General features: G+C 31.5%; 2 protein-coding genes across 3 annotated transcripts in view; one reads left to right on the forward strand and one right to left on the reverse strand.

Annotated features, from left to right (window-relative positions):
* The window catches only part of Teh1 (tipE homolog 1 phospholipid transfer protein), a 256,889-nt gene extending 238,064 nt beyond the window's left edge, over positions 1-18,825 (reverse strand). Inside the window, exon 1 of the mRNA XM_075370244.1 lies at positions 18,098-18,825. Within this exon, the coding sequence (XP_075226359.1) occupies positions 18,098-18,825 (728 nt within the window). The remainder of the gene's footprint in view (positions 1-18,097) is intronic.
* Kyat (Kynurenine aminotransferase) overlaps positions 1-26,848 on the forward strand; it is a 363,126-nt gene that overhangs the window by 197,401 nt on the left and 138,877 nt on the right. The gene's annotated exons all lie outside the window — the stretch shown is intronic.

Genomic DNA, 26,848 nt, shown 5'->3' on the forward strand with positions numbered 1-26,848 from the left:
TCGCGAAGGATGAGGAAGTCCCAGTGCCTCATCACTGCCGCCCATCCGTGCAAGCACGGACGGACGGCAGCTCCGCAGGGGGCTGTCCCTCAACTCTTCGCCGCCCCATCCTGTGAGCCAAGGTGATCCCACTGATCTAGCCGGAGGGCTATACTCCCTGCACCCCGGCGTCTTCGTTATCCTCACAGTTGTGAAAATATTAAATATTTTACGGACGTTCATTAAAGAAAAAAAGATTAGCAAAATTACTTCATTATATTCCTGTTGCCATAGAGAAAGATATATAAGATATATAAATAAAAGGGTATTTTTTTCTTTAATGAATATCTTAAAAATCGTAATTCCCAAACGGACTGACTAGGTTCTCGATGTACGGCTTAAAACCATCCCTGGGATAACCCGAATGTATCCTAAAAATTTGAAAGTAATTGGTTGTTTGGTTCTCGTGTGATGCTGTTGCAAGGAAAGTGACATTTTTAAAAACTTCCGCATTTGTATAAAAGATATATGTATATACAGTCAAACCTCCCTAAATCGAACCTCCTTAATTCGAATAACACCTTAAATTGAATATTTACTTAGTTCCCTTGAAAAATTCTCTTTAAATCGATTAAATCACCTCCTTCATTTGAAAATTTCGAGGACTTGATATATATATTATTTCTTATATGAAAACGTTTTTTTAAACGTTTTCAATAAACAATTTATATACTGTACACGATTTCCAAAGAAACGCAGGTAGCAGTAACTTCTACTGCAATGTATAGAGATAGTGTGGACTGTGAATTTTATCCGGTAGTGTATACCTAACGTTAATCAACTTTCGTCTTGTTTATTCCGTCGCCAGTCGCCGGAGTAGTCGATAACAAAATTACGTGTACGGTGACTCTGTATGATGAATAATATCCGGTCTTATTCCTTTCACCAGGTTACGCGTAACATAATGAGTCGGATTTTACTACAGCATACGTTTTGATTTTACGTAGTTAACGCTAGTTTTTCTAACGGAATCATATTTTATTTAATTTTAAAATCAACGATTCCATTACGTACATTTTTGTTTAAACTTTGATACGTAGACCATTTTTAATACCCAGTACATTTTTAATAGCCGCATTTTATAATGTCGTACAGTGGAAAAATAAACCATTATTATCAGTCGGTGATAAAATAAAGATTATAAAAGAGATAAAAAACGGTAAGAAAAAAAGAAAAAATTGTTCACGAATTTGGAATTCCATCAAGCATTTTATCGACAATTTAAAACAATGAAAATTCGATACTTTCACCAGAATATTCTTCGAATGTGGACCGCAAAAGAAGAAGAGAGGTAGAATTCTCCGATATTGATGAATTCGTGATAAAATAGTTCAAATAATGAAGAGATAATATTGTCAGTTTAGAGCGTCCAGTCATCAAAGGAAAAGCACAAATGTTTGCAGAGGGGTTTTTTTTTTAATTTTTACATAATACTATATATATTTTGTATTTTCTAACGTACTTTACTACTGGTGCATTATTATAGATTAAAATAAATTTTTATTAAATTATGAAATTTTTCTGTACGATTTTCGACTTTCCTTATTTTACCTCTCTAAATAGAAAATTCCCTAAATCGAAAAAAATGTTGGTCTCTTGAGATTCAGATTAAGAGGTTTGACTGTAATATATATATATATATATATATATATATATATATATATATATAATATATCCGAGTATGTACATGCATGAAAAGATACATATATATTCTTTTTTATCAGTTGTCGAGCATTATACAATATCTGCCGATCTCCGGGGCGGTGTGGTAGTGTTTCTGCCTCTTTGAGGTTCTGGGTTCAAGTTCCATACATACATGCTATTTTTTTCATTTTTTAAACAATTACTTATCATCCACTAGCATTTTAGGAACCATCATCCTGACCCGATACGGGAAGACATCCTCCGCCACCCCCTCCGTTCCGAGCCCTTATGGGGTCTACCGGAGGTCATCTTTGAAAGCTCTGCTTTTGACATATTCCAGTCCACCTCGGTCAGGATGCCACCGATGCGAATGCCACTCGTGGCATTCCTATCGGTGTACTACTAATTAATGAACTCAAAACAATCTCGCATATCTCACCAAGTCTTAAGCAAGACTTAAAATACGTAACTAACAAAGGAATTGTACTACCTACCCGTAGAGGTTAAAAGTGAGTTCAACACGCAACACGAAACGTCAAAATATTACACGGAATAACAACATAGTAACACTGAAACAAAACAAAACAAGGACAAACGACAATATAAACAATTTATAGAACAAAACATCAATAAAAATATAATAAAAGAGAGATCCAAGCAGAGCTCTAGATCTCCTCATCAATCCTTTCCTTTGATAAGTACACTACAAAACTCTCCACTCAGCCTGGATCCTCGAGTTTACACGGAGATCCAACGCCGACACGATAAGATCAAGCCAACGGATGGTCTCCGTACGCATTAACTCGTATTTCGAGCACTCATAAAAATCATGGTACGTGTCGTCGAATTGTTGATTTAGGAATCATCAATCATGCGAAACGAACGGCGTGATATTAGGTGTCTAGAATGTTGGTGTCAGTTACCCTAACAAAAATGGTGGATGAATTCCCTCTGATTTTTCCTTGGGGTTGTGTTCGTGATAAAAGTATGTCCGACCCAGATTTAAGTAACAAAAAAAAAGATGTAGCAAGGTAGAGAATAAATTTCTCAGATGATGTCATTTTAACCTTTTTCCTTGATGAAAGATCATCCCAACCCCCGTAGGGGAAGATAACCGCCTTGTGGTGATTCTGGTCGCCACCCCACCCCCATATTTCTAGCCAAGGGGATTAACGGAGTCGTCTTTTGCTTTCTAACTTCTTACATCTCACAGTTATCAGTCAGGTCTCATTGGGATGCCACCGATGTAAATGCCTCGGTAGAAATTTGCATCAGTGAATTAATGATTCAGCTTTCGCCTTCGCTGTAGGCTTCTTTCGGACAATCTTGATTGTCCTACTTCATTGTCTTCTGAACTAACTAACCGAGTTCGCGGATGATGAAAGATCATCCCAATCCCGTAGGAGAATACACCCGCCATATGACGCTTAGGGTCGCCATACCACCCCCTCCCGTTCCTAACCCTGATGGGCTTTAACGGGAGATGATGAAAGATCAGTCAGAATATATAGGACAAAAACCTGCTTCTGGCGTACATGCAATCCTGATTTCAATTTAATTGACAATGTTTAAAAATTTATGGCTTATCGATTGGCAAAGCAGAAATTTAAGAACGGAATGTGAGGCAGTCAATGTGTATTTGATTTGAGCAACAAACAGTGATGAATATAAAAAGTCGATCTATTCAGTACTTGATAGGATTAAGACGCGCTACGAAGCCGTAAGAGAACTCGTCGATTACTAAACTGGGAGTTTTATGTAAATAATAAACTGCCGTAGTACTTTCGATTAAATAGAAATATTTATATTTAAAAAAAAAATTATGTACAAGTGTTCTTAAATATCTTTCTGAAACTTTATAAATAATTTTAATTAAAATCGTGTTGCTTAAGCTATTCTATAGCGTATTATTATGTAATACAAAACAACATTAACCCTAGTACTTGTATGTAACGTGAAACAAAACAGTATATATTACGTATGTATGAATAAATAATGAATAGAAATGGTTGTAATAAACGATAACATGGGTTTATTCTCATTGATATTATTTGATTCACAGTTCGATGTTACTATAACACAAGTGGCATGTTACAAGCGATCACGCTACTTTCCGTCGTATACTGTAGACATAGTCACATTTCAAAAACTTAATAAATAAGTACTATAGAGACAGGAGTCCATTTTTATAAATATATTTTTTTTAAATAACAGAATTATTAATCTTTAATTTTTCGCTTTAATATCCTAATAATAAACAAATAAATAATAATAAATCTATTATTTTATCAATATTAGGAGTTTTGACATTCTACTACCGTGTAAGTAGAATAAATTTATTATAACCTTTAAAAATTTACTGAATATAAAAATGAGTTCATTAAGAAATACTACCCTGTAAGTAGTATTTTAAAATTTATAAGTCTAACACTATAAGAATTTAAAAAAATATATAATTAGAAAAAAAAAAATTAATAGAACATTATTCAAGAAACTATAATGGAAGCCACGAGTACAAAGTAAGTTACGACACTTTCCTAGGCTTGTGTCGTAAACTTCGCAATTTACTTCGTAAATTCGTAAAGCGAATTAATTGCCATTATAGAGAGTTGCATACCGTATTTTTTCTACGGCTGAAAAAATACTGGGATTACTGATTTAAATCGGTTATAGAATACGTTGTTTACCGAATACCTTATTTGTATTTTTTCTAAAAATACATTAAACAATAAATTTCTGTAGCGATAGGTTACTAAAGGTAAGTTTTGCTTGTTCTTAGTTACCTACCGCTGTACTTTCAAATTAACTTTTGCTTGCTAACTGCTAGATCGGATTAAAATCAAAGTAAAAAAATAGCTAATAAATAAAAAATTTCCCGCTTCTGATCGATCAGTGGTTGAAAAGAGTGTATATATATGTCGGAGAATAAAGTACAGTGGAGTATCTTCCGACAAAACGATGAGAATATTCTTTAGAATATCGGTATTTTTAGTAGTTTTAAGAAATGTACTATTACTTGTAATATTTTGTAAAATAAGGTTTAAATTGTTTTATTGCGGTAGGCTTAGGCCTAGGTAGGCACATGGTTGTCAACGTAGTCTGGATCCCAGGACGATAGGGGTATCATAAAATTAATAAGGAAAAGGAAATATGCAGTAGGTATATTATTTGAGAATATGGAGAAAGGGTAGTCTTGCTTTGGAACCCAGATCGAACAGACGTCCTGGTGATCGCGAATTCGTTATTTCCCTGAGCCTCGGTCTATCGCAAGTTGTTTTAATATTATTTGAATTCTAAATTAAATTAATCTTATATTATAATTCGTGTACTACTGAGTTATTGATAAGCGATAATTATCATTTGTAATTATTTCATTGTACGAGTTATCTACTCATTTTTATTAATTGAACTTTATTATAATCTTATATATTCTCCACTTGTAATAATAAAAATGAGTGAAACACAAAACGTTGAATCCCTGACAAATCTCCTCGCCTCTCCGACATATATATATATATATATATATATATAATAAAAAATAATAAACTAGTTCAACTTTTTTCAAGTTTTATATACACTATTCGGATCGTCTCTAGATTATGTAGATTTTACTGTAGAAATCTCCAGTCCAAACTCTGAATAAATTGTAAATGTATATGGTTTTGATTAAAAATACCTAAAAGCTTTTAATTAAATTTCCAGAATTAATTAGGTTGATCCTACATTATAATATGGTAGGTGAATGTTTGAGATAAATTAACTCGGCCCTGCTTCCTCTTCTAGGTAAAATCAATTTTCTTTTTATATAATTTTATACGTTCGATGATGATTTAAAATAAGGTATAAAATCTAATCCACCGGGTTGATCTAGTGGTGAACTCGTCTTCCCAAATCAACTGATTTGGAAGTCTACAGTTCCAGCGTTCAAGTCCTATTAAAGGCAGTTACTTTTATACGGATTTGAATACTAGACCGTGGATACCGGTGTTCTTTGGCGGTTGGGTTTTAATTAACTACGCATCTCAGGAACGGTCGAACTAAGACTGTACAAGATTATTCTTCATTTACACTCGTACATATCATCCTCATTCATCCTCTGAAGTAACAATACCTGAACGGTAATTACCGGAGGCTAACAGTAAATGAAAAAAAGGTATAAAATCTCTAACGAACGGCGTTGCTTGTCTTTAATCATATTTTTATAACTTTTGTTCGGGATTTAAAGTATACTTGGTAATATGTTTTATAAAAAAAAAATGTTATCTGATTTCTCTCTGTTATATTATTTTTCTAAAATAATTTCTATATGTTATACAATTTCAAAGTAAATTTTTACCTGAATCATAATATTATTTAGAAATTGAAGAAAATTCTATTTTAAGCATAAAATAAATTAATATAACCAATCTATTTATATTTTTTAAACGAAACTTTCAGGCTTAACATTTTTTTATACGTTATAAATTTATTTATTTTTTTTTTTTGTCTTCAGTCATTTGACTGGTTTGATGCAGCTCTCCAAGATTCCCTATCTAGTGCTAGTCGTTTCATTTCAGTATACCCTCTACATCCTACATCCCCAACAATTTGTTTTACATACTCCAAACGTGGCCTGCCTACACAATTTTTCCCTTCTACCTGTCCTTCCAATATTAAAGCGACTATTCCAGGATGCCTTAGTATGTGGCCTATAAGCCTGTCTCTTCTTTTAGCTATATTTTTCCAAATGCTACTTTCTTCACCTATTTGCCGCAATACCTCTTCATTTGTCACTTTATCTACCCATCTGATTTTTAACATTCTCCTATAGCACCACATGTCAAAAGCTTCTAATCTTTTTTTCTCAGATACTCCGATTGTCCAAGTTTCACTTCCATATAAAGCGACACTCCAAACATACACTTTCAAAAATCTTTTCCTGACATTTAAATTAATTTTTGATGTAAACAAATTATATTTCTTACTGAAGGCTCGTTTAGCTTGTGCTATTCGGCATTTTATATCGCTCCTGCTTCGTCCATCTTTAGTAATTTTACTTCCCAAATAACAAAATTCTTCTACCTCCATAATCTTTTCTCCTCCTATTTTCACATTCAGTGGTCCATCTTTGTTATTTCTACTACATTTCATTACTTTTGTTTTGTTCTTGTTTATTTTCATGCGATAGTTTTTGCGTAGGACTTCATCTATACCGTTCATTGTTTCTTCTAAATCCTTTTTACTCTCGGCTAGAATTACTATATCATCAGCAAATCGTAGCATCTTTATCTTTTCACCTTGTACTGTTACTCCAAATCTAAATTGTTCTTTAACATCATTAACTGCTAGTTCCATGTAAAGATTAAAAAGTAACGGCGATAGGGAACATCCTTGTCGGACTCCCTTTCTTATTAGGGCTTCTTTCTTATGTTCTTCAATTGTTATTGTTGCTGTTTGGTTCCTGTACATGTTAGCAATTGTTCTTCTATCTCTGTATTTGAACCCTAATTTTTTTAAAATGCTGAACATTTTATTCCAGTCTACGTTATCGAAAGCCTTTTCTAGGTCTATAAACGCCAAGTATGTTGGTTTGTTTTTCTTTAATCTTCCTTCTACTATTAATCTGAGGCCTAAAATTGCTTCCCTTGTCCCTATACTTTTCCTGAAACCAAATTGGTCTTCTCCTAAACTTCTTCCACTCTCCTCTCAATTCTTCTGTATAAAATTCTAGTTAAGATTTTTGATGCATGACTAGTTAAACTAATTGTTCTGTATTCTTCACATTTATCTGCCCCTGCTTTCTTTGGTATCATAACTATAACACTTTTTTTGAAGTCTGATGGAAATTCCCCATTTTCATAAATATTACACACCAGTTTGTATAATCTATCAATCGCTTCCTCACCTGCACTACGCAGTAATTCTACAGGTATTCCGTCTATTCCAGGAGCTTTTCTGCCATTTAAATCTTTTAATGCTCTCTTAAATTCAGATCTCAGTATTGTTTCTCCCATTTCATCCTCCTCAACTTCCTCTTCTTCCTCTATAACACCATTTTCTAATTCTAAATAAATTCTAAATAAATTTATAAAATGTTAAAAAAAAAAAATAAAAAGCGATTGTTTTTGAGCGTTAGCCTATTACTATCTACATTAATAAACTACAATTATTAATTAACTATTAAAAATTTACTACGCAGAGTAAAATATTAAGTAAATAACTTTTAAGAAAAACTGCCATCTATCTTTTTCTTTCACAAAATATTTACTTTTATAGAGTTCTAGAAACGACAAAGAAAATACTCTTATATGGTTTAATATTTCCAGTAACTCTATCTTCTTTTTGGGTGAAAAGTGTTAATGACCTCAATCGTTCAAAGTTAAAATAGATAAAAAGATTACTCTAACTCAAATAGATTATTTTCTAACGGGCTGAAATGAAACGGGATTTGAACGTACAATTTTGTCGTTAACAATAAAAAACAGTTTGACCGCCAGTGGGAATCGGGTCGAATGATTTATTGTTTAGTTAGATTACTTCTATATGCCACACGATTTTAGGTGCGGGCGTGGATTTCCATTAAGGAAAGGTTAGCTTATTCTCAAGCGTCTCTTTAGAAAGTGAAGGAAACGCAATTTATTACAGTATAAAATCGAGCTGATAAAAAACCTTTAATCAGTAATGTGCTCCTCTCGAACGAAAGAGAACAGCATGGATTCCCGCTTAACGGAAATGCTGTTAAAATACTCTTTTTTGGATAGTTTATCTTTGACGTTTTGTGTGTTCCTCTGTTGAACCTTTTCCTATAGTCTTCCTCTCCATCCCGGTAATGCTTTGTGAGTTTTAGCCGGACGCTCATCGATTCCGTGCTAATGAAGTAAGGACCGGTAGAATTTCAACATCCCGGTATTTCTGTGGTTTGTGAGGGGGGCTTTAATATACTATGGCCTTATCCAGAGTAGTTTTTCTTCTTTTGGCTGTACAAAAATTCAACCGGAAATTTAAAGGGATTATCGGATAAACCCGTGTTTCATAATCTCTCTTAATAGGCAAATACATTCTTATGTCTGTATTGGGGTTTCATTATGTGTGTATTCCAATTTCTCAAGTAAATTGACTGTATATCACAAAAGATCAAATTTCAACTAGAAATGTAATTTTCTTTAAAGATGACATCAAATTATTAAATATCTAATAGTAGTTATAATTTTTGTGATTATATTACGCGCGCGCGCGTGTGTGCGAGCGCGTATGTGAGGGCGCTTATATATTATGTATATAAGTACCATAAATTTTAGTTAACAATAGAAGATAGATGGCAAAACTAAAAACTAGTATTGCAGGCAACAGCATTATCACACGCGAAGTAGCGTTTCACTTCATCACGGTATTCACAAAATAATAGTTTTTTTTTTTTAAGTAAGAATAAAAACCTTCTTCGCTTTTATTTATATGAAAATCGGTATACTTTACTACGGTAATTAATTATAATTTCATTAGAATAATCAGTTATAAATTTATTTACGATTCGTACATATTTTCAACGAACGAACAGTTCATTATAGAATTAAATATGTATGTGTGTGTATACCTTTTGTCTCGGATTTTGATTTATATTTCGTATTCAGATTAAATATTGTTACAGGATTATAAAAATATACGAATAGCCACGATCGACCGTCGGTTTCACCTCAAAATGGCCGCCAAGATTAAAATTTTACGCTACAACGGTGTACGCTATCAAATTGGTTCAAACGCACTAACGTAAGGTTAACTAAAATTAACAAAATGTTTATATGTCAATTTGGTAAATCAAATGTAACACCCCAAAATTACGAAAAAGTTAATTTATTAAAAATTGAACAAAAAAGTCAACACCGTCAAAACAAGAAAAATTTTTATAAAAATTTTATATTAACTTATTGTTTGTAGGACCCCTATAGAGATTTTGTAAGAGGTAACTTTGTTAGAAATAGATTAATAATTGAGAAAACAGTAATAATATTAAGAATGTTCGTTCGGGAAAGTGTTACTAAACCTTTCATTGAAAACTTTTTTTTTTCATATTCTTCCTGATAGGTTATGCAACACAACTTTGTCGTAATAATTTCAGGCTGTGTTTCTAAAATGGTGTGGTTAATTATACATTAATAAGAAAAAAAAAGATATTAAAATTAACACTCAAATATTAAAATTAAAAGTTAGTACATTTATTTATAACTATATTTGGTCCTGCAGTATCACTCAAAGAAATTAACAATATGAAATTAATTACGAGTTTACAGATAATCAAACAGTATAATAATACTATAGTATTTAGAAATCCATACACTCAAATACATTGTGTTATAGAAGGAACCGGAAGTAGTGCGATTTGTTCAATAGTAATAAAAACAGGTTTGTGTCATTTTCAATTTAATTATTGATGTATTACTTTAATTTTAATAAAAAAATAAATAAAAAAATTTGTTTACCATTTCCAAGCTTTTTATAGTAATTTTCATGAGAGATTGAAGTGCCTTAAATAAAATGCTAAGTTGACATCTTTATTAAATATTTATTAAGCATATGTATCAGATGAACTTAAGTATATTATGATAGATACCATCTGAAGTAAATCATCTACTGGAGTTCCCTCAATAAGCCAAAATGAGCTTTCAAGGTATTAAAATGAACTAAAATCTCATTTTTTAGCGCCCAAGTAAAAATCATTTACAGCAAAATTAGGAGATTAAAAAGTTAACCTAACTGGTGTTTATATTTATGATATACAATTTGCTAAATAGAATGGTCAATTATGCTTAAAAAAAAAAAGTAATATCCACTCTCCAATCCGGACAACAGAACAATTTTCATGTAACTCAACACAATACTCGTAGTTCGTCTTATTAGAAAGGGCTTTATTATACTTCCGTTGCTTTTTTTTATAAAATTAAACCAAATCAATTTAAAAAAAATTAAAACGATAGTCCCATCAATTTATTTAAAGATCAATTAAAATATTTTTTTAATAAAAACTATAATGTCGATGAATTTTTTCCCCTTTTTTTTAAATATCTTTTTATTTATAGTCGCATCAACAATTAAAGTCATTAGTGATTCTAGTGTAAATGCAAATGCACCGGTAAACGTATAGTCTTGAACAACTCAAACCGACCATTCCTAAGATGCGTGGTTAATTGAACCCCAACCACCAAAAATAACATCGGTATCCACTATCTATTATTCAAATCCGAAAAAAAATACCTTTATTAGAATTTGAACCTCAGAATTTTCGACTTCGATTAATGATGACGAGTTTTACCGCTAAATCAAACTGGTGGGTTAATGAATTTTATAATAATAGTAGCAATAAAACAATGTAAAAAAAAAACCCAGAGTTTTTTATATTCCGTTCAAGCTCTGTATGAATATGCGCAAAAATAATTTTCGTTATCGTTTTCTGAATTTTAAATTATATTTTTTAGTTAATTTTATTTTCCCTTTATTTTTAGTTAATTTATTTTTTACCGGTGTATCTTGTTAATGCTACAGCAGCATATATATATGCTGCTATAGCAATAACAAGATACACCGGGAAAAAATAAATTTAAAAAAATTGGTCTTTTTTTAAGTTTTGTACCTTTGAGATATTTTTAAAAAATTAACAAAAAAGGAAGGGTTAAGTAAATTGTAAATCATATGCGAAAATTCTTTTTTATTCCAATACTCCAAAAAATCCCAAAGTTCAAAAAATCTATTTTGCCTGACGAACGTTAGTGTAGTACGTATGTATACTGGCAAGTATATGGACGCTGTTGACCGATTTTTCTTCAAACTTGGTAGACAGGTAGTAAGTAACCTTCGCGGGGGGAAAGAAGTTTTGCAAAAATTAAAAAAAAACGGGGTGTTTTGGCGGCAAAACATTTCAAATCTTTAACGGGGCAATTAAGGAAAAAAATTTTTCTTACAAAGTTAAATTTTTTATCAAAGTTACAAATAACAAAACAGCTTTTATTTATTATTCATCCCTTCCAAAAAAATGATTATATATTTTATTTTTTTTTAGTTATATCTGCCTTCAGAATAGAATTTTTTGTCTCACAAATCTTGTATTTATAATTTCAAACCGTTAAGAAACCATAAGCTACAATAATAACTTTTGTGAGCATAAGTTACAAAAGTTAGAGGAGCTTTTAGCGAACATCCTCAACAAAAGCGTATATGCATAATTAAACATGTATCTAAATAAACTACATATACATAAAAAGTTTATTTAAAACTACATTCGCATTAATTGGGATCGCAAAGATTCAAGAGATCACAATATTCTACGGAAAAAACAAATTAAAAAAGAATCCACCACTTTATTAAACAATATATAGATAAACGAAATAGTAGCATAACAAGTTCACGGAAAGAAACAGAACGGCCCTAGGCTCCTCACTAAGGATTAGAAAGATGTTTATCACCCGTCTAATGCTCAAAAGTCTTATACACCCGAAGTCCAGCATGTGCTAGCGTTGAGTCGCCGGATATCTTCACTGTTGTCCAGGTGATTTAAAATAGGTCACATGACTGTCTAATCACATAGCTAGCTGTCTAATTTAAACCGAACCGTTTGATCTAGTCACGAATATAAAGGAATACAAGACAGTCGTGAATTCCTCATTCCGAGCGAATCATGATGCCGCTGCAATGAATCTCGCTAACTTCTTCTGAATAGGATTTAATGGGAGATTTTATATCTAATCAGTCAAGACAATTTGGTTCACTTGCATTTCTCCCGCCACCATCTCACTCGATCGCCCTACGGCATAAGACCGAATGGCTACTGTGCCTCAAACAGTTTAAGCGACAAATGTCCTATTTAGCCCCTAGAGCTAACCTAACAGCGTGAATGGTATAAGCTTGGTAAATACACCATTAGCTTTTTGTGTTTAGCCGTTCACTTGTCATATATTAAAGTAAATTGGGTAGGCGCATCCCGTCTCTACTATAATATATGACTGTCATAAATATAAATTTAACTCGTCACCTTAAATCTAACCACACGGTCTGACAGTATGGGTCACGCCACATTGACTCGCCGTTTGTGAGTGGCCAATTTTTCTCTTGCCTCTAAGTTCGAGGGTGGCCCGATTCAGAGCGGGGCAGTCAAACATCATATGTTCATTTGACTGGATCTTCTGCAGATGCACAGCTCATTAGTTGCCAGGCGGAACCTGAACAAATATTTTCTCAATTAACATGGTTGGTGAGCACCTGGGCTCCTGTTGCTCTTAAAAATGAACTTCAGGCGTACCATTCACCCAGATCCTGTATAAATTTATACAAGGGTCGTCCCTTAGTCGTGGTGTTCCATTCCTGCCGCCGTGCTTCCATATCGAGGCTCTGAAGCCTCTTCTGCAAGCGGTAGATGGTAAACTATCCGAAATTTAGATCCGGTGCATTGTAATCACCGTTCTGCTTCGGTACTGGCTCGGCTCGAAACCGCATCTCAAATACCTCGGCCTCTCGACTTCTTCGCAATCCCCACACACTTGCCCGAAATTCACCACTAAAGCGATGTGTAGAATCTTTCCGTATACGGTAGTAACCTTATAGAAGACTGTTTTAACAACACCAGTGCATACAATCAAGGGTCTGCGCTGGACACTTAAATTTAGACTAAGTGTTCTATTCCTATCCAACCTATGTGCCCATACGTGCGCCGCGTAAATGATCTCTCGAAGACACCACGGTACACATGTACAATTGACGACCCGATAGCCTATAGTCTTTTCAAGCATTCCTCATAAGTTTGTGTATCGCAGAGACTGTGTTCGCCGCTACTTCTATGACATGGTTGCTAAACAGCAACTTATCATCAAACAAAACACCTAGGTACTTCGAATTCTTACCCAGCTGATTGGACAGCCTTTATTTTTCATGATTTGTATGATAATTTGTCTGCGCTCTTCAGAAGAATATACTACGTCGTGGGCACAGAAATCTTTAAATTTTGATTGTTTATCCAGGCCTCTCCAGTTGACAAGACTGCTTGGGCTCTTTCTTCCAGCTATAGTCGTGAATTGCCACGATCTAAACGGAGGCAGTCCACCTTTTCCTTTCCTTTTCGGGGGTCATCGGCGAATGCCTGGGCCGTGACCCCTTCTGGGAATGTCTATCCCAGAAATCGGTCAAAGACCAGGTTCTACAGCAGAGGACCGAGAACGGAGTCCTGCGGTCTTCCCCTACTTTTCCATAACGAGCGGAGAGCGGACTTTTCCAAAACTAGGCGCGCATATATGAACAGAGCGATGCGGTTAGACCAATAGTCAGGAACAACGGCCTGTAGGGCTTCGGGAACATTGCTGGCGTTCCAACACATAGAGGACAGAACTCCAACACAAGGTGTGCTGCCTCTATGTCAATAAAAATTGCCAAAACATATTTATTGGTTGCGCTTTCTACCTCAGAAAGAGCATTTAAGATGCAATCCTCGGTACCAACCCCTTTCATATTGCCATATTGGCCTCGATTTAGAAAACCGTTCATCTCAATGTCTTGAAAAGTCATTCCACAACCAGCCTTTCCTGCAACTGGCAACTTACAAAAACCAGCAAGAGGCTGATGGGCTGATAACTACCGATCTCTCTCCGGTCCTTTTCAGGTTTGAAGAGCACCCTCACCAAGGTAATCTTCAAACAAGTCCAAAAGACACCCCAGTTTAAGCACCCCGAGAACAGCCTGCCATGTAGCTCTCTTATGACAGGTAACAGATGATACATAATATCCGGGTCAAGCCGGTCAATCCCCGGTGCCAATAAGACAATAATATCAATAAGGCAAAATAACATTTTTAATCTATAGAAAAAAAATTTAATTAAAAACTATTTGAAAATTATTTTACATTAAAATCCATCTCGCACGCTTTGCATTAAAAATGTAATTTTTGATACCCCTTGCTCTGTAATATTTTTTTGAAAAAAGATTTAGCCAAAACTTTTCATCCCTTTCTAGAAAATTACGACTTTATTTAGAATTATAACTGTTCCTTTGAAATTTTAAAACGATTTTAAAAAGTTCTTTTTAAATTTACTGTCACCACTTACTGATTATTTTCTTAAAAATTAGTTTGACTCTAATGCCTTCCCCTTCAGTATAAAAAGGGTCTTTTTTCGCAAATTCATATTTTTCATGCTCAAAACGTATTTTGTTAAACAAATATTAAAATTTTATTAAGAAGTCATTAAAATAACTTACACATGAGACCCAAAGTTTCGCAAAGTCGAAAACATATTTTTCGAAATTTTGAATCTAATATACTATTATTAAAAATTGTGGTTATTGCTTTATTCAGTTGGGTATCTTACCTTCAAAAATTAGAATTAAAATATTTAAATATAATCAAACGAGTAATTTTATATTTAATAAAATCATCTAAAAAAGTCTATAACATTAAATTTTATTGTATACAATTTTTTTTAAAACGTCGATGAAGAAATAACTGAAGCTGGCTAATTTAACGTTTGTCAATTATTTTATTATAAAGATACAAATACAGCTTAAAATAATACAATTGAAAAAATTTCTGGCGTATCCAGCGATGAATATAATGCAATCTATTGGCGGCTTTTTTATATTTAATGTGTATTTTAAATAATTATTAAGAATTTTAATCACGTAAATTTCCAATTATATTTATTTATTTACAATATTATATTCAATATCCAATAATAATATATCAAATAATATTAATATGTGATAATAATAATAATAATATATATAAGTATAGATATAATATTATATCCAATTATAATATTATATTTATTTCCAATTATATAATTTTCAATAATATTATTAATTATGTGTAATGTGATAATACTCTGATCAAGTTTTTACCGTTTTTATAGTTTTCCTTTATCCATCCTGACGTATTTTAGCCGTTACTTTTTTTATCCCTGTTATTTATTAATTCTTGATAAGATATATATAACGTATTGTTATCTATCAATCAGAATGAATTATCTATGCATTCTCTTTTATTTACGTTCTAAATAATTTGATTATAAATTTTTCTATTTGAAAAGTCGTTCATATTTTTTTGAAAATCATTATTATTATTTTTAAATAAAAATAATGTAGTAGTTATAATATTAAATGTAAAGGACCCGGAGGTTCTGGCTTCGGATCCCAATCAGACATGGCATTTTTCGTACGCTGCAAAATTTCCAGTTTAAACTCCGATTCACAAGCTTCAAGCTTATATGTTGAATTAATCATAGAAAAAAAAAGTTAAATGTATGGGTTAATTTTTTAAAAATAACTATTAAACAGTACTGCTACTATCGGTAGTGTAGCAAATTATTAATTTTAAGACTCAGTATTGCTGAACAGTTGGGAATATATTCTTTAACTTTTTCTGTAATCTTTTTATGATTTATAATTTGTGCGCGCGCGCGCACACACACACACACACACACACACACACAACCTTATATTTCTAAAAACCTCAATATTTTGAATTAATAAAATTAATTACACATTATATTAAAGTGTATATATATATATTCTAACTTAACTAATGGTTTAGTTGCAAGATTCGCATTCGATGTTATAGCAACCTAATATACCGTGGTTTTAAACGACATATGTTAAAACAAAATTAAATCTATTTTAATAAAAATGCCTACGTTCTTGTAACTATTTTATTCTGTTTCTTAATTAATAGTACGTTTTCTATACTGATTTCCTGACCCGAAGATCGATTACATTCTATACTGATCGATTACAGAACTACAGTTTGATTAGGTAATTACTACGAATCGATTTAGATCGAAATAAAATACATATTTCTTTTAAAATACTTCAGTGTTATTATAATTTTATAACAGAACGATACGTCAAAAAAATCACGATAGAAAACTCATTTATTGATTTATATCATTCTAAGAAAAACCTAACGTCGTTTAAAATAAGTTTGCTTCTTCCATTCAAAAATATATATTTAAAACAAATGAAAAGATGTTCACTTCAAAGTAATTTTAAAACCAGTTCAGCAGAGAAGCAAGAATAAGTAATGTTTTAACTCCCATACACTCGCGCGCACAGGCCCACACACTCGCTCATATACACCTGTATATAAGTAACTGATCACATAATTGTGCAAATTAATATAACCTGTACATATTAATTCTTTTAATCAAATAAATGTTTTATAAAACGAATAAATTTAAATGCGTAAACCAAGTTATTATTTTATAAATCAATAGCTTTTATGTATCTAACGAAATAAAAAATATTATTTAATTGTAAAAGTCAACATCAAGAATCAGTTTGGATCGTCAGATCCGCTTTGCATATAACTGCAATAATATCAAACGTACAACTAAAGATACTAATAAATACAAGTTAGTATGAAAAAATTATTTGGACATAAATAATAATAATAATTAAAAAAAATATATAAATCGATGCCAAGGAAATAAAATATCCTCTTTGAAAACAATAATCGATCAGAAATAAATAAATGCAATTTGTTTTAACGTAAACGCAAGAAAACGAAAAAAATTATGAAAATTACTTATGGGAGTTAAATAATGAATTTAAAACGAATGGATTCGTCTGTGTTTAGCAGGCAAATCGATTTTATAAAGTTATGTAAGAACGATTTATGAATACGTAATTGTTGAATATACGCGATTCAGTTCTAATATTCTATCGTTAAATGTTAATATAATTTAACTTTTACTAATTATTTCTTAAATTAATTCAAACATTCTTAACTATGCCGTAAAACAAAATTTTTGGTATATGAATCAAGATACTGTATATTGCTGTGGGATAGGTTATTTTTCTCACTGCAAACTATACACCCGCTTTCAGTTAATAAATCAGTTTTACAATTAAACTAAAAATATCACAAACCTTAAAAATAGCTTATAACTAATGTATAATATTTAATACCTAAGACGTACGTAAATAATATTCACCTATTTTTACTAAATGTAAACGTCACATAATCACGTGTCTATCGTAATTCATCATGGCGACTACTTAAATGTGAAGAGGTACTCGCTATGGAACCTTGAAGATTGAAATCTTAAAACCGTTTCTAATACTCAAATATTTATTAATACTTCTTTATCTTCTCTTATCGATAATCACAAATGTGAATATGAATATTATTTTTTAAACATATTGTACTCAAATTCACTGGCATATGCATGCGAGGAGCACGCTCGTGCATAGACATACGCATACATACACAGACACACACACATACACATACGTATATACCGTATTACTAAGAGACTATATCTACTAATTACAACAATATCGTATTTAATAACACCGAAAACATGCTGTTTTTATAAATAAATGTTAAATTATAAAGAAACATAACTTCGGTAGATTCGTTTTGTTTTGTGTACGAATCTATTATCTGATAAATGAAATCGAGTTCTCTTACCTCGCATCTTCTACTCTAGCTCTTCGGAAAGATCGTGGGGGTGCAGTCGCCGGGGCGCATCGACAATCGCAGTGCATGACGCAGAGGACGACAGATGTGACCAGAGTGATGACGAATGGAATCGCAAAATAGTTGATGATGACCTCTATCTGACGGTCACGATCGTATCTAGTCATCACAATAGTCCTGTTCTCCCTAGAGTAGTAACAGGGAAATTCGGCACCTTCCACGCCGTAGATTTCCGTAAAATTGGTACAGTGCACTTCGGGCGGATACCCGCAGCCTTTGATGTTCACCAGAAGGACGGCGTCTTGAATTTCCGAGACCGCCGTTTCATCGTCGTCGGTGGTGTTGTGCTCGCGGTACGTGACGTAAATGTGCGTGCAAGAGTACATATCGCTGGTGCATCCTTCGCGACACGAGCTCCAGGTGCAATTCGTGATACCGCGCCAGTCTTCACGCCTGGACGTAACGCATGTGACCGGATGGGTAACGAAATCGGCGACGAGGGTAGATATGGCCGGGTCCACGTACAGGGGCACTAAAAATAATAGGCTGGAACCGGCCGATAGCGCCGTCATCGCGAACATCGAGGTCGCGTAGAACCAGGCGCGTTGGCGGCAGGTTCGCCGGGTCGGGCGCCGCTTCGGCTGGGCCAGCTCCAGCAAGCGTCGCTTCCTGAGCTCTGCCTGCGGGTCCAGGAGCAGCTCGCAGCTGCCGCCCCGCATCGCCTCATCCGACCACCGCCGCGGACGCCACTGTCCGCCCCCCACCCGCCCACCGACCTCTTTACGGCACGCTTGCGCCGCTCTGATACTTGCGCCTAACATTCTTCTGTTCTAACACCACCCCGTTCGCACCACCTTCCCGCCGAACGCAATAATATGTAGAACACGAGTATAATAGAAATTAAAATATAAATTAAACGTTCGGCAAATTTTACAATTCGATGGATACAATAAACATCAATTTCCGACTCGATGGGGGTTACAATGAAAATATTAAAACGGGTCATAAGTTAAACGCAGATAATAAAAGCGTTAACTACAAAATAAATATTGCGCTACGATTTACCGATTTTGAATACGATTATTGTAAATGTTTCGGAAGAAACGATTCAATTAACTCGCTCTTTCCGATAATTTTCACTTACTGTCGCCATCAGTGATTTAATTTTTGAATTTTCACAATTGACGTCTCCTGTCAATAAAGAAACACGATTATTAATAAAAGATAAAACTTTTAAAGTAATTATTTATAGTTTAAAAGATCAGTAAAATCAGACAAAATATTTAAAGTACGTTTTTTATTATATTGAACGGACACTAAATGTCACATATTATTTTAATGAAAAATGTTGGGTTCAATATATAATTTGCCCAAATGAATGGAAACTATATAACGCACAATATATAACAGTATAACGTAAACAATTATTGGCTCTAAAGAATTTTTTAAAATCAATCGTTACTCCAATTCCCAAAAAAACATGTCAAAATTAGAAGACAATTAATTTGATTTCGCGTTCAGCAAACATTCTTCTGGGAATACTGAACGCTTTAGCAAAACGTGAAATGAATTATCATGGAAGAATAACATAGAGTGAAAGAAAAGAGGCACAAGGTACACAATTAGGTTTACAAGAATTATTTACGAGAGGGATAAAAAGAGATATAGGAATGAACACGGGTTTTAGATTTACATAAAGCATTTGAACATGTAAAATAGAATAAATTAATAAAAATATTGAAAAACCTAAGTGTAGGTGAGAATGATAAATAATTAATTACCTCGATCGAGAAATTACTGTGAAAATAAAGGATACTCAAACGAACGTTTTGAAATAAAATGAGAGATCTAAAAGAAGTAAAGCAAACCCTATCGTCCACCTTGATTAATATATATGTTAAACATACGGTAAAAAAATACTAAAGAAGATGAAAGAATCTGGTGTTTTAGCAGGTGAAGCAGAAGACATTCAAAAGATGATTTCAATTTTAATAGTTGTCATTATAGAACATAGTATGAAAATAAATATTAAGAAAACAAAAGTGAGAAAGGATTGGAGACGGTAGGCGAACGAATGTCTATACAAAAGAAGGAAGAATTCAACAAGTAAAACAGTACAGGTAAATAGACACGATTTTTACAGAAAATTTTACGAACAAATAAAAATAAAATGAAAGTCAAAAACCAAATGTGAAAACTAAATAAAAATAAAATAGAAATGATTAAGAAAAGGGATTAATAGAAAAAAAAGATAGTTATTATGTAGTAAAATGTAAAGATGAAAAAAAAATTTGTGAAGTGTTACGAATGGATTGTACTTCTATATAGACATATGAAATGGGCACAAAGAAAAAGGAAAAAATAAAGACCGGAACCATTTGAAATCTGAGCGTAGGGAGATTTTAGAAGATTAAATGCACAAAGTGAAAAATGAAGTAATGAGATGAGTAAACAAGAATACACGCTTAATCAGAACGATGTACTCAGGAAAACTAAGTAGCCGGACGCTTAGTTTCATATTACCAGAAGAAAAGGATCGATTACAACTCTAGTAAAACGATCGATAGAACGGGCAAAGAAGAAAGAGCAGAAAAAAATAAAAATTATAGACAATCTAAAAGGAAATATAAACCGTGAAAAACTCAAAATTCAGCTAAGTAGAAGAGAATGGAGATGGCAAGTGGGACCTACTTCAGGTTAAATAACCTTATGATTACAAATTTTCAACTCTGTATATAAATTATTTATTATTACACCGTACTTCATTTCATCGTTCTTTGTTCTTCCCCGGGGCCATCAAAAAAAGATATATCATTTCTTTCGAGGATTATTATGATTTGGGTATGTTGTTATGACATTTATTTATATGAGTAATTATGTGCAAAACGTGTAAATTAAATTAATCTTTTTATAATAGAGTTTATTAAACCCCGTTGAAAATAGAACTAGTTAAAAACTTAGTAAAAGCCAAACTTAAAAAAAATAATCTAATCAATTATTTTATTGACAATTATTTAAGGTTTATTTCTTATCAGATGATTAATTAATTAGGGTATGGCTTGTGTATGGTATATGATATAAAATGCTTATGGAGTATGAAAAATGAAATCTCTGATCGGAATTCAAACCTAGAATCTTTCGGATGAAAGACGAACACACTGCTATTCCATCACGAAGGTGGAAAAATGTAATAATAATTAATTTTATTAATAATAATAAATTCTCCCTATTATTTTAGTAATTAATACGGTAAAACTTGACCGCAACGGAAACAGTTTGAAAACATCGAAAAAGGTTCTTTTAAATGATAGTTTAATAACCTTAGAAAATTGGTTAAGAGGTTATGGAATTCCGTATCTCAAAATGTTACTCAAAGAGTAGTATAATCTATTTAACATAATCCCTTAATTGCATAATTATATACTTTAACATTTCCTACTAGTTAATAATCTATCAAAGGAAAAAACTCGGCAACTTTTCTGGCTTCACCTCAAAGGTTACTCAACTCTTTAACTACCTTCTATTTATTAATAAATTAAAGTTACCAATGACATTTTTTAACAACGAAGAATGGACCCGTAATTCAAAATAAATAGTTAAAATAAGATTATTCTGTAACAAATAAAGTTCGCATTTTATTATTGAATCGACAAGAAAAAGTAAACTTTTTAATTATTCTTATAAGCGGATATTATTATTTTTTTTTGATGAGATGATCGGGTCGGCAATGGAAACATTTCAAGCCGATATCGGTAACCGAACCGAGAATCGATAAATTGATAACAAATTATTGTTCTGACCTTTACACTACCTGACCAGCGTATACACCAATAACAAACAACCAAAATAACAATCGGGAAATGTCAAAACGTTATAAATTATCACTGTATAGGGCATCAGCGCCTGACACCGAATTGAATTTTATTGATTAGAAGCCACTTGGCTAGAAAAACATTTTTTTTCATAAATTCGTTCATAAGTTTGTATCCCCACAAAAATTAGAAATATATGTGTTAAAAAAAGGTTTTTGTTTTTCTGTACCTAATTAATTATTGTGTTACTCTAATTACTGTTTAAATGGACAGTAATTTGGCTCCCATGTTGGTTTTTTATTGTTTAGTATGTTTCTTTATTGAGTTGTCTCGAGTTATAAAATTAACGTTTTCCTTCAATTTTGTTTTAATGTTCAAAAAAACCATTTAAATTTTTGTTAACAAAATTATATCTATTTAACTTGTGACGTTAAATTTATTAGCCTTTAATGATTAAAATCAAATTATTATTATTTCACTTATCTTATTTCTTGACTTCTATAGCCGAACTTTAAGTATTTATAAACGCTTTTAGTAATTCTAAAAAGATTGTTCGATACAAGAAATTTTACATTTAATTATTTTAAAAAATACAAAAAGCTCCGTTCTCTTGAATCCTGTTTTACTTTCCTGGCGGGTATAGATAGAATAGCTATAGTAAAGGAGAAAGTATGGTGATCGTGTCAAAAATAATGTATCGGACTTTTCGCAAATCTTTACTTTTTAAGGTCCAATTAGTTCATCTAGACCGAAAAATAAGTATGTGCATACTTATGGTACGTATGTGTGACGCATCGGTTGTGGCCTTGTATTTCGTTACTGAGCAAACCAATCTTTTTCAAATTTGTTACAAATATTTCTGGATATGAACACTGATCGTATTATTTTTTTCAAAATTCGTTTAGAAGTTTATATCGCAAATAAAACAATTTCGATTTTCTTCTGAGGCATTTTAAAGAAAACTTTATTAAAACAAATTTCTTACCTACATTGAACGTATCAATTATCGAAAAAATTTTAAAAATCAACCCTCGCTTCTTAAAATTGAAATATAAGTTTTTTGTTCTTTTGAGTGTGTGTATGTTTCTGAATTAGGTTTAAATATTTTTTGAAAGTTAATACTTAATTTGTAGAGCTATAAAGAAGTGTCTACAAATTTTTTTAAATATAGACACCGGACCCAAAATTCAAAAAAACCTTTTTTGAAAATCTTATATTTCTTATTTTAGTCTTTATTGAGAAAGAGAAAACTTTATTTAAGCAAAGATGATTTCTTTTTACTTTCCAAAAGTTTACTTTACAATCTAGTATAGAATATTTGTAGAAAAAATTTTCCTAAAAATAATTCCACATTTGTAAAAAATGTATATTGTGTTTTTTGTTTCTAATTCTTTTAATTTTTATTATTCAAAAATCTGATGTGGATACTAGATGACTTCCTTGTACGCCTATTAAATTACATATGCACATTTTTTGCTGCACTTCATTTGAAAGTGAGATACGATCCTCTATTAAAGAATTGGATTTTTTCAATTGCGTAACTTTCCACTTTATTAAAGTGGAAAGTGGAAGTGCACTTTATTAAAGTGGAAAGTTACGCAATTGGAAAAATACAGTATTAGTTTTTATTAACATCAAATATTAATTCAATAATCTTACCTGAAATATTAGGATAGAGTAAAAGTCCCTTTATTACTCTATAAATAAATGCAAGTCTTATATCTATCTAATGCTGTATTTTTTAAATTATTGATATGACCATCAACAAAATGAACAAAAACGAAACAGGAGAAGATTACTAAATTTTATAGCGATATTTATTATCAAGTAGACTGAAACAAATGCATAAATAAAAAAAATTATGTATTTATTCAGGAAAATTGGAGAACCAAGTAAGTGTTACCTATTCACGGTAACAGGTATGTATAACACGGTATAGGTATATATATACATATATATATTTTTTTTCATTAAATTCAATAAAAATAAAAAAAAATTGGAAAAGGTTACTAAATCTTTAGTTTACATTTTTAATATGTTAAAATGATTATTGTTGTTGCAGGGTTTTAGCCTTTGTATATTTATTCTGAATTTATAACAGTTGTTGCTGCAGTTTGTGAATTTTCAGTAGGTCTTACATCTCGTTTATATTTTGGTTTCAAAAGAATGATATTCAAATTTTTAGGTAAATTTGCAGAATAACGACCAATGTTTGTTTTAGCATCAGTATATAGTACGGTATGGACACTGAAGTGAGAACGTGTCGGATCCGTAACCATGCACACATCGGTTCGAATCCGACTACATATACATATATTCTTTTTAACATTTTTTTCTTATCTAAATATATTGATTTACATTAATAATTATTAACCTCTGATAGTAAAAATTTTTGAATTAAAATTAGAAGTAACTAAAATTTTATTTTATTAATAACATTTATTTATATTTTTATTTATTTAAAACTTTTAATTTATTTTTTATTATTGAATTATATTCATCGTAAAAACATTTTTACAATCAGAGGTTAATAATTATTAATAAATCAATGTGTTTAAATTAAAAAAACAAAAGTTAAAATAAAAGAGATGAAGTCTGATATGAACCGATGTGCCTTTGTAAGATCCAAATATTTAATTAACTAAACTTTTATAACCGATTAAAATTAGTACCAATTATGATATGTCGTTGAAAAGCTCTCAATAAGAGCTTATTAATGCAGTTAAGAGAAAGTCAAAAATTCAAATTATTTTTGGATTTTGGGCTTTTTTGAACACTTTTGGTTCAGTCGATTGCAATGAAAAGGGAAGGTGCACAATTAGATGTTACAAAAGTCCTCAGTCCAAAATTTTAATATTGTACGCCTAATCGATTTTGAGTTATGCGAGATACATACGCACATACGTACGTACAGACGTCACGCCGAAACTAGTCAAAATAGATTCAAGGATGGTCAAAATGGATATTTCCGCTGAAATGTGAAAACCGATTTCGCGATCTACTTCCTTTATTTTGTACAAGGAAGTAAAAACAAATATCGGATTAATTATAATTCTCTATTCATAGAAATTGAATCGTTTTGCGTTTCATTTATGGTAAATTCATATATTTTACTTGGTTACTTAAAAAAAAAAAAAAAAATGTTATTTATAATTAATTTCGATCTGCTCTTCTTTGTAATCGTAATAATTAAAAAAAATTAAAAACTATGTAGGGGGTCATTTTTAATGCTATATATTATATTAAATATTAACGGTTTCTTTAAATTGAAGACAGTACAATTACTCGTTGCGAGTCTATAATTCTATAAAAGTTTTAAAGATACATCAAATTGCAAAAATAAACGGTTGCTCGACTGTGTATGGTGTCGCACTTTTAAAGACTACATCGAATCTCAACAATTTGCGTCTAAAAATAGGTTATTCATTTTTCTCTCGTTTGAATTACTCTCATCTATAACATTTTCAGTTGTTTACTAAAGTTTTTCAGATGTAAGAGAAATATATTCGCTAAGCATATTCGGTATTTATTTTAACTGAATCCATACTAAACAAATATTAATATTTTACGGCGCTTTTACCCTAAAAATTTTATTAATATTTTCGTGCATTACTTTTGGTATAAAATTACGTGTAATTAAGATAAAGACGATGAATAAAATCAATTGTAGGAAAATAGATTTTCAACAGGCCCGTTTTGATTTTTTTAATGTTTCATGTTAGAAAATTCATGATTTATACAAAAATTTAAGTCGTTTTACCCGATAAAAAAAATCAATGAAATTGAAAAGATTCCTCTTAAGACAGATTTCCGTTGTGGCAAAATTTACCGAACTTTTTACTAAAATTATATTTACTCGATGAGTGATTTCACTTTTCAACAAGATCACACACTTTACAAAAATATCACTTACTGTATTAACACTAAGAGTTAAACAACCAATAACTTAATCTGACAAGGTTTTTTTTTAGACGAAGTCTAGCAATGTTTGCCCGATAAACCGTTAGTATATAATGAGTGTTAAAATATTCTTCAGTTTCAGCGCATTAAACAAGTTAAATATCTTAAATCAATAGACATAGATAAATAACAAAAAGAAAAAAATACGTGGTGTCATTTTACAAGGGTTTATAAAAAAGAACAAATAAAATTAAAAAAAAATTGGATTATTTTTATTTGAAAAAGTTGTAATCAAATAAAGAGATTTTCTCTATTTCCGTAAAGATATTTTTAATATATTAGCGAAACCTTTAAAGTAAAAATATTACTACCGAAGTCTGAACCATCTTATGTAACATGTATTGTCTTAATAAATAAATTTAAAAAAAAATTACAACCTATATGAAAAGATAAAGTAATATTAAAATAAACAAATATGTGTTCTAAATACAGCTTCACTTTTCAACTTTATTACAAAAAAAAAATTGCAAGTCAAAGCTTGACTAAGTATATTTATATACATTTTAAGTAATAATAAATCTATATGAATTAAACTTCGAAAAGAAATTCTTTAATTACGAAATTTATCTTAAAGATAAATAAGGAAAATTACAGTTCGATTTTCCTATAATTCCAGAAACTTCTTGGAGGAAATTAAAAAAATATAAGAATTAAAATAACATTATTCCCGCATGCGTAAGCCATATTTAGTAACAATTTACCAAGATCGTCGAAATTTATGGGATGACGTACGGTAAATTGTGATACAAACTGACCTCCAGAGATGGCTGGACCGCAAGCAAGGGGTACTATTCTTTTCTTCTGTTTAGTCTCCGGAACTTCCTTAAGATATTACTTAAGAGGATGTATGAGAATAATATGTGTGAATGCAAATGAACTGTAGTCTTGTAGTCTCAGGTCGACCGTTATTGAGATGTGTGGTTAATTAAATCAGTATAAAATACGGATTTGAACACGGCGGCTTAACTAG

The sequence above is a fragment of the Lycorma delicatula genome, chromosome 7 (genome assembly GCF_047948215.1).
Source record: "Lycorma delicatula isolate Av1 chromosome 7, ASM4794821v1, whole genome shotgun sequence".
Classification (NCBI taxonomy): domain Eukaryota; kingdom Metazoa; phylum Arthropoda; class Insecta; order Hemiptera; family Fulgoridae; genus Lycorma; species Lycorma delicatula.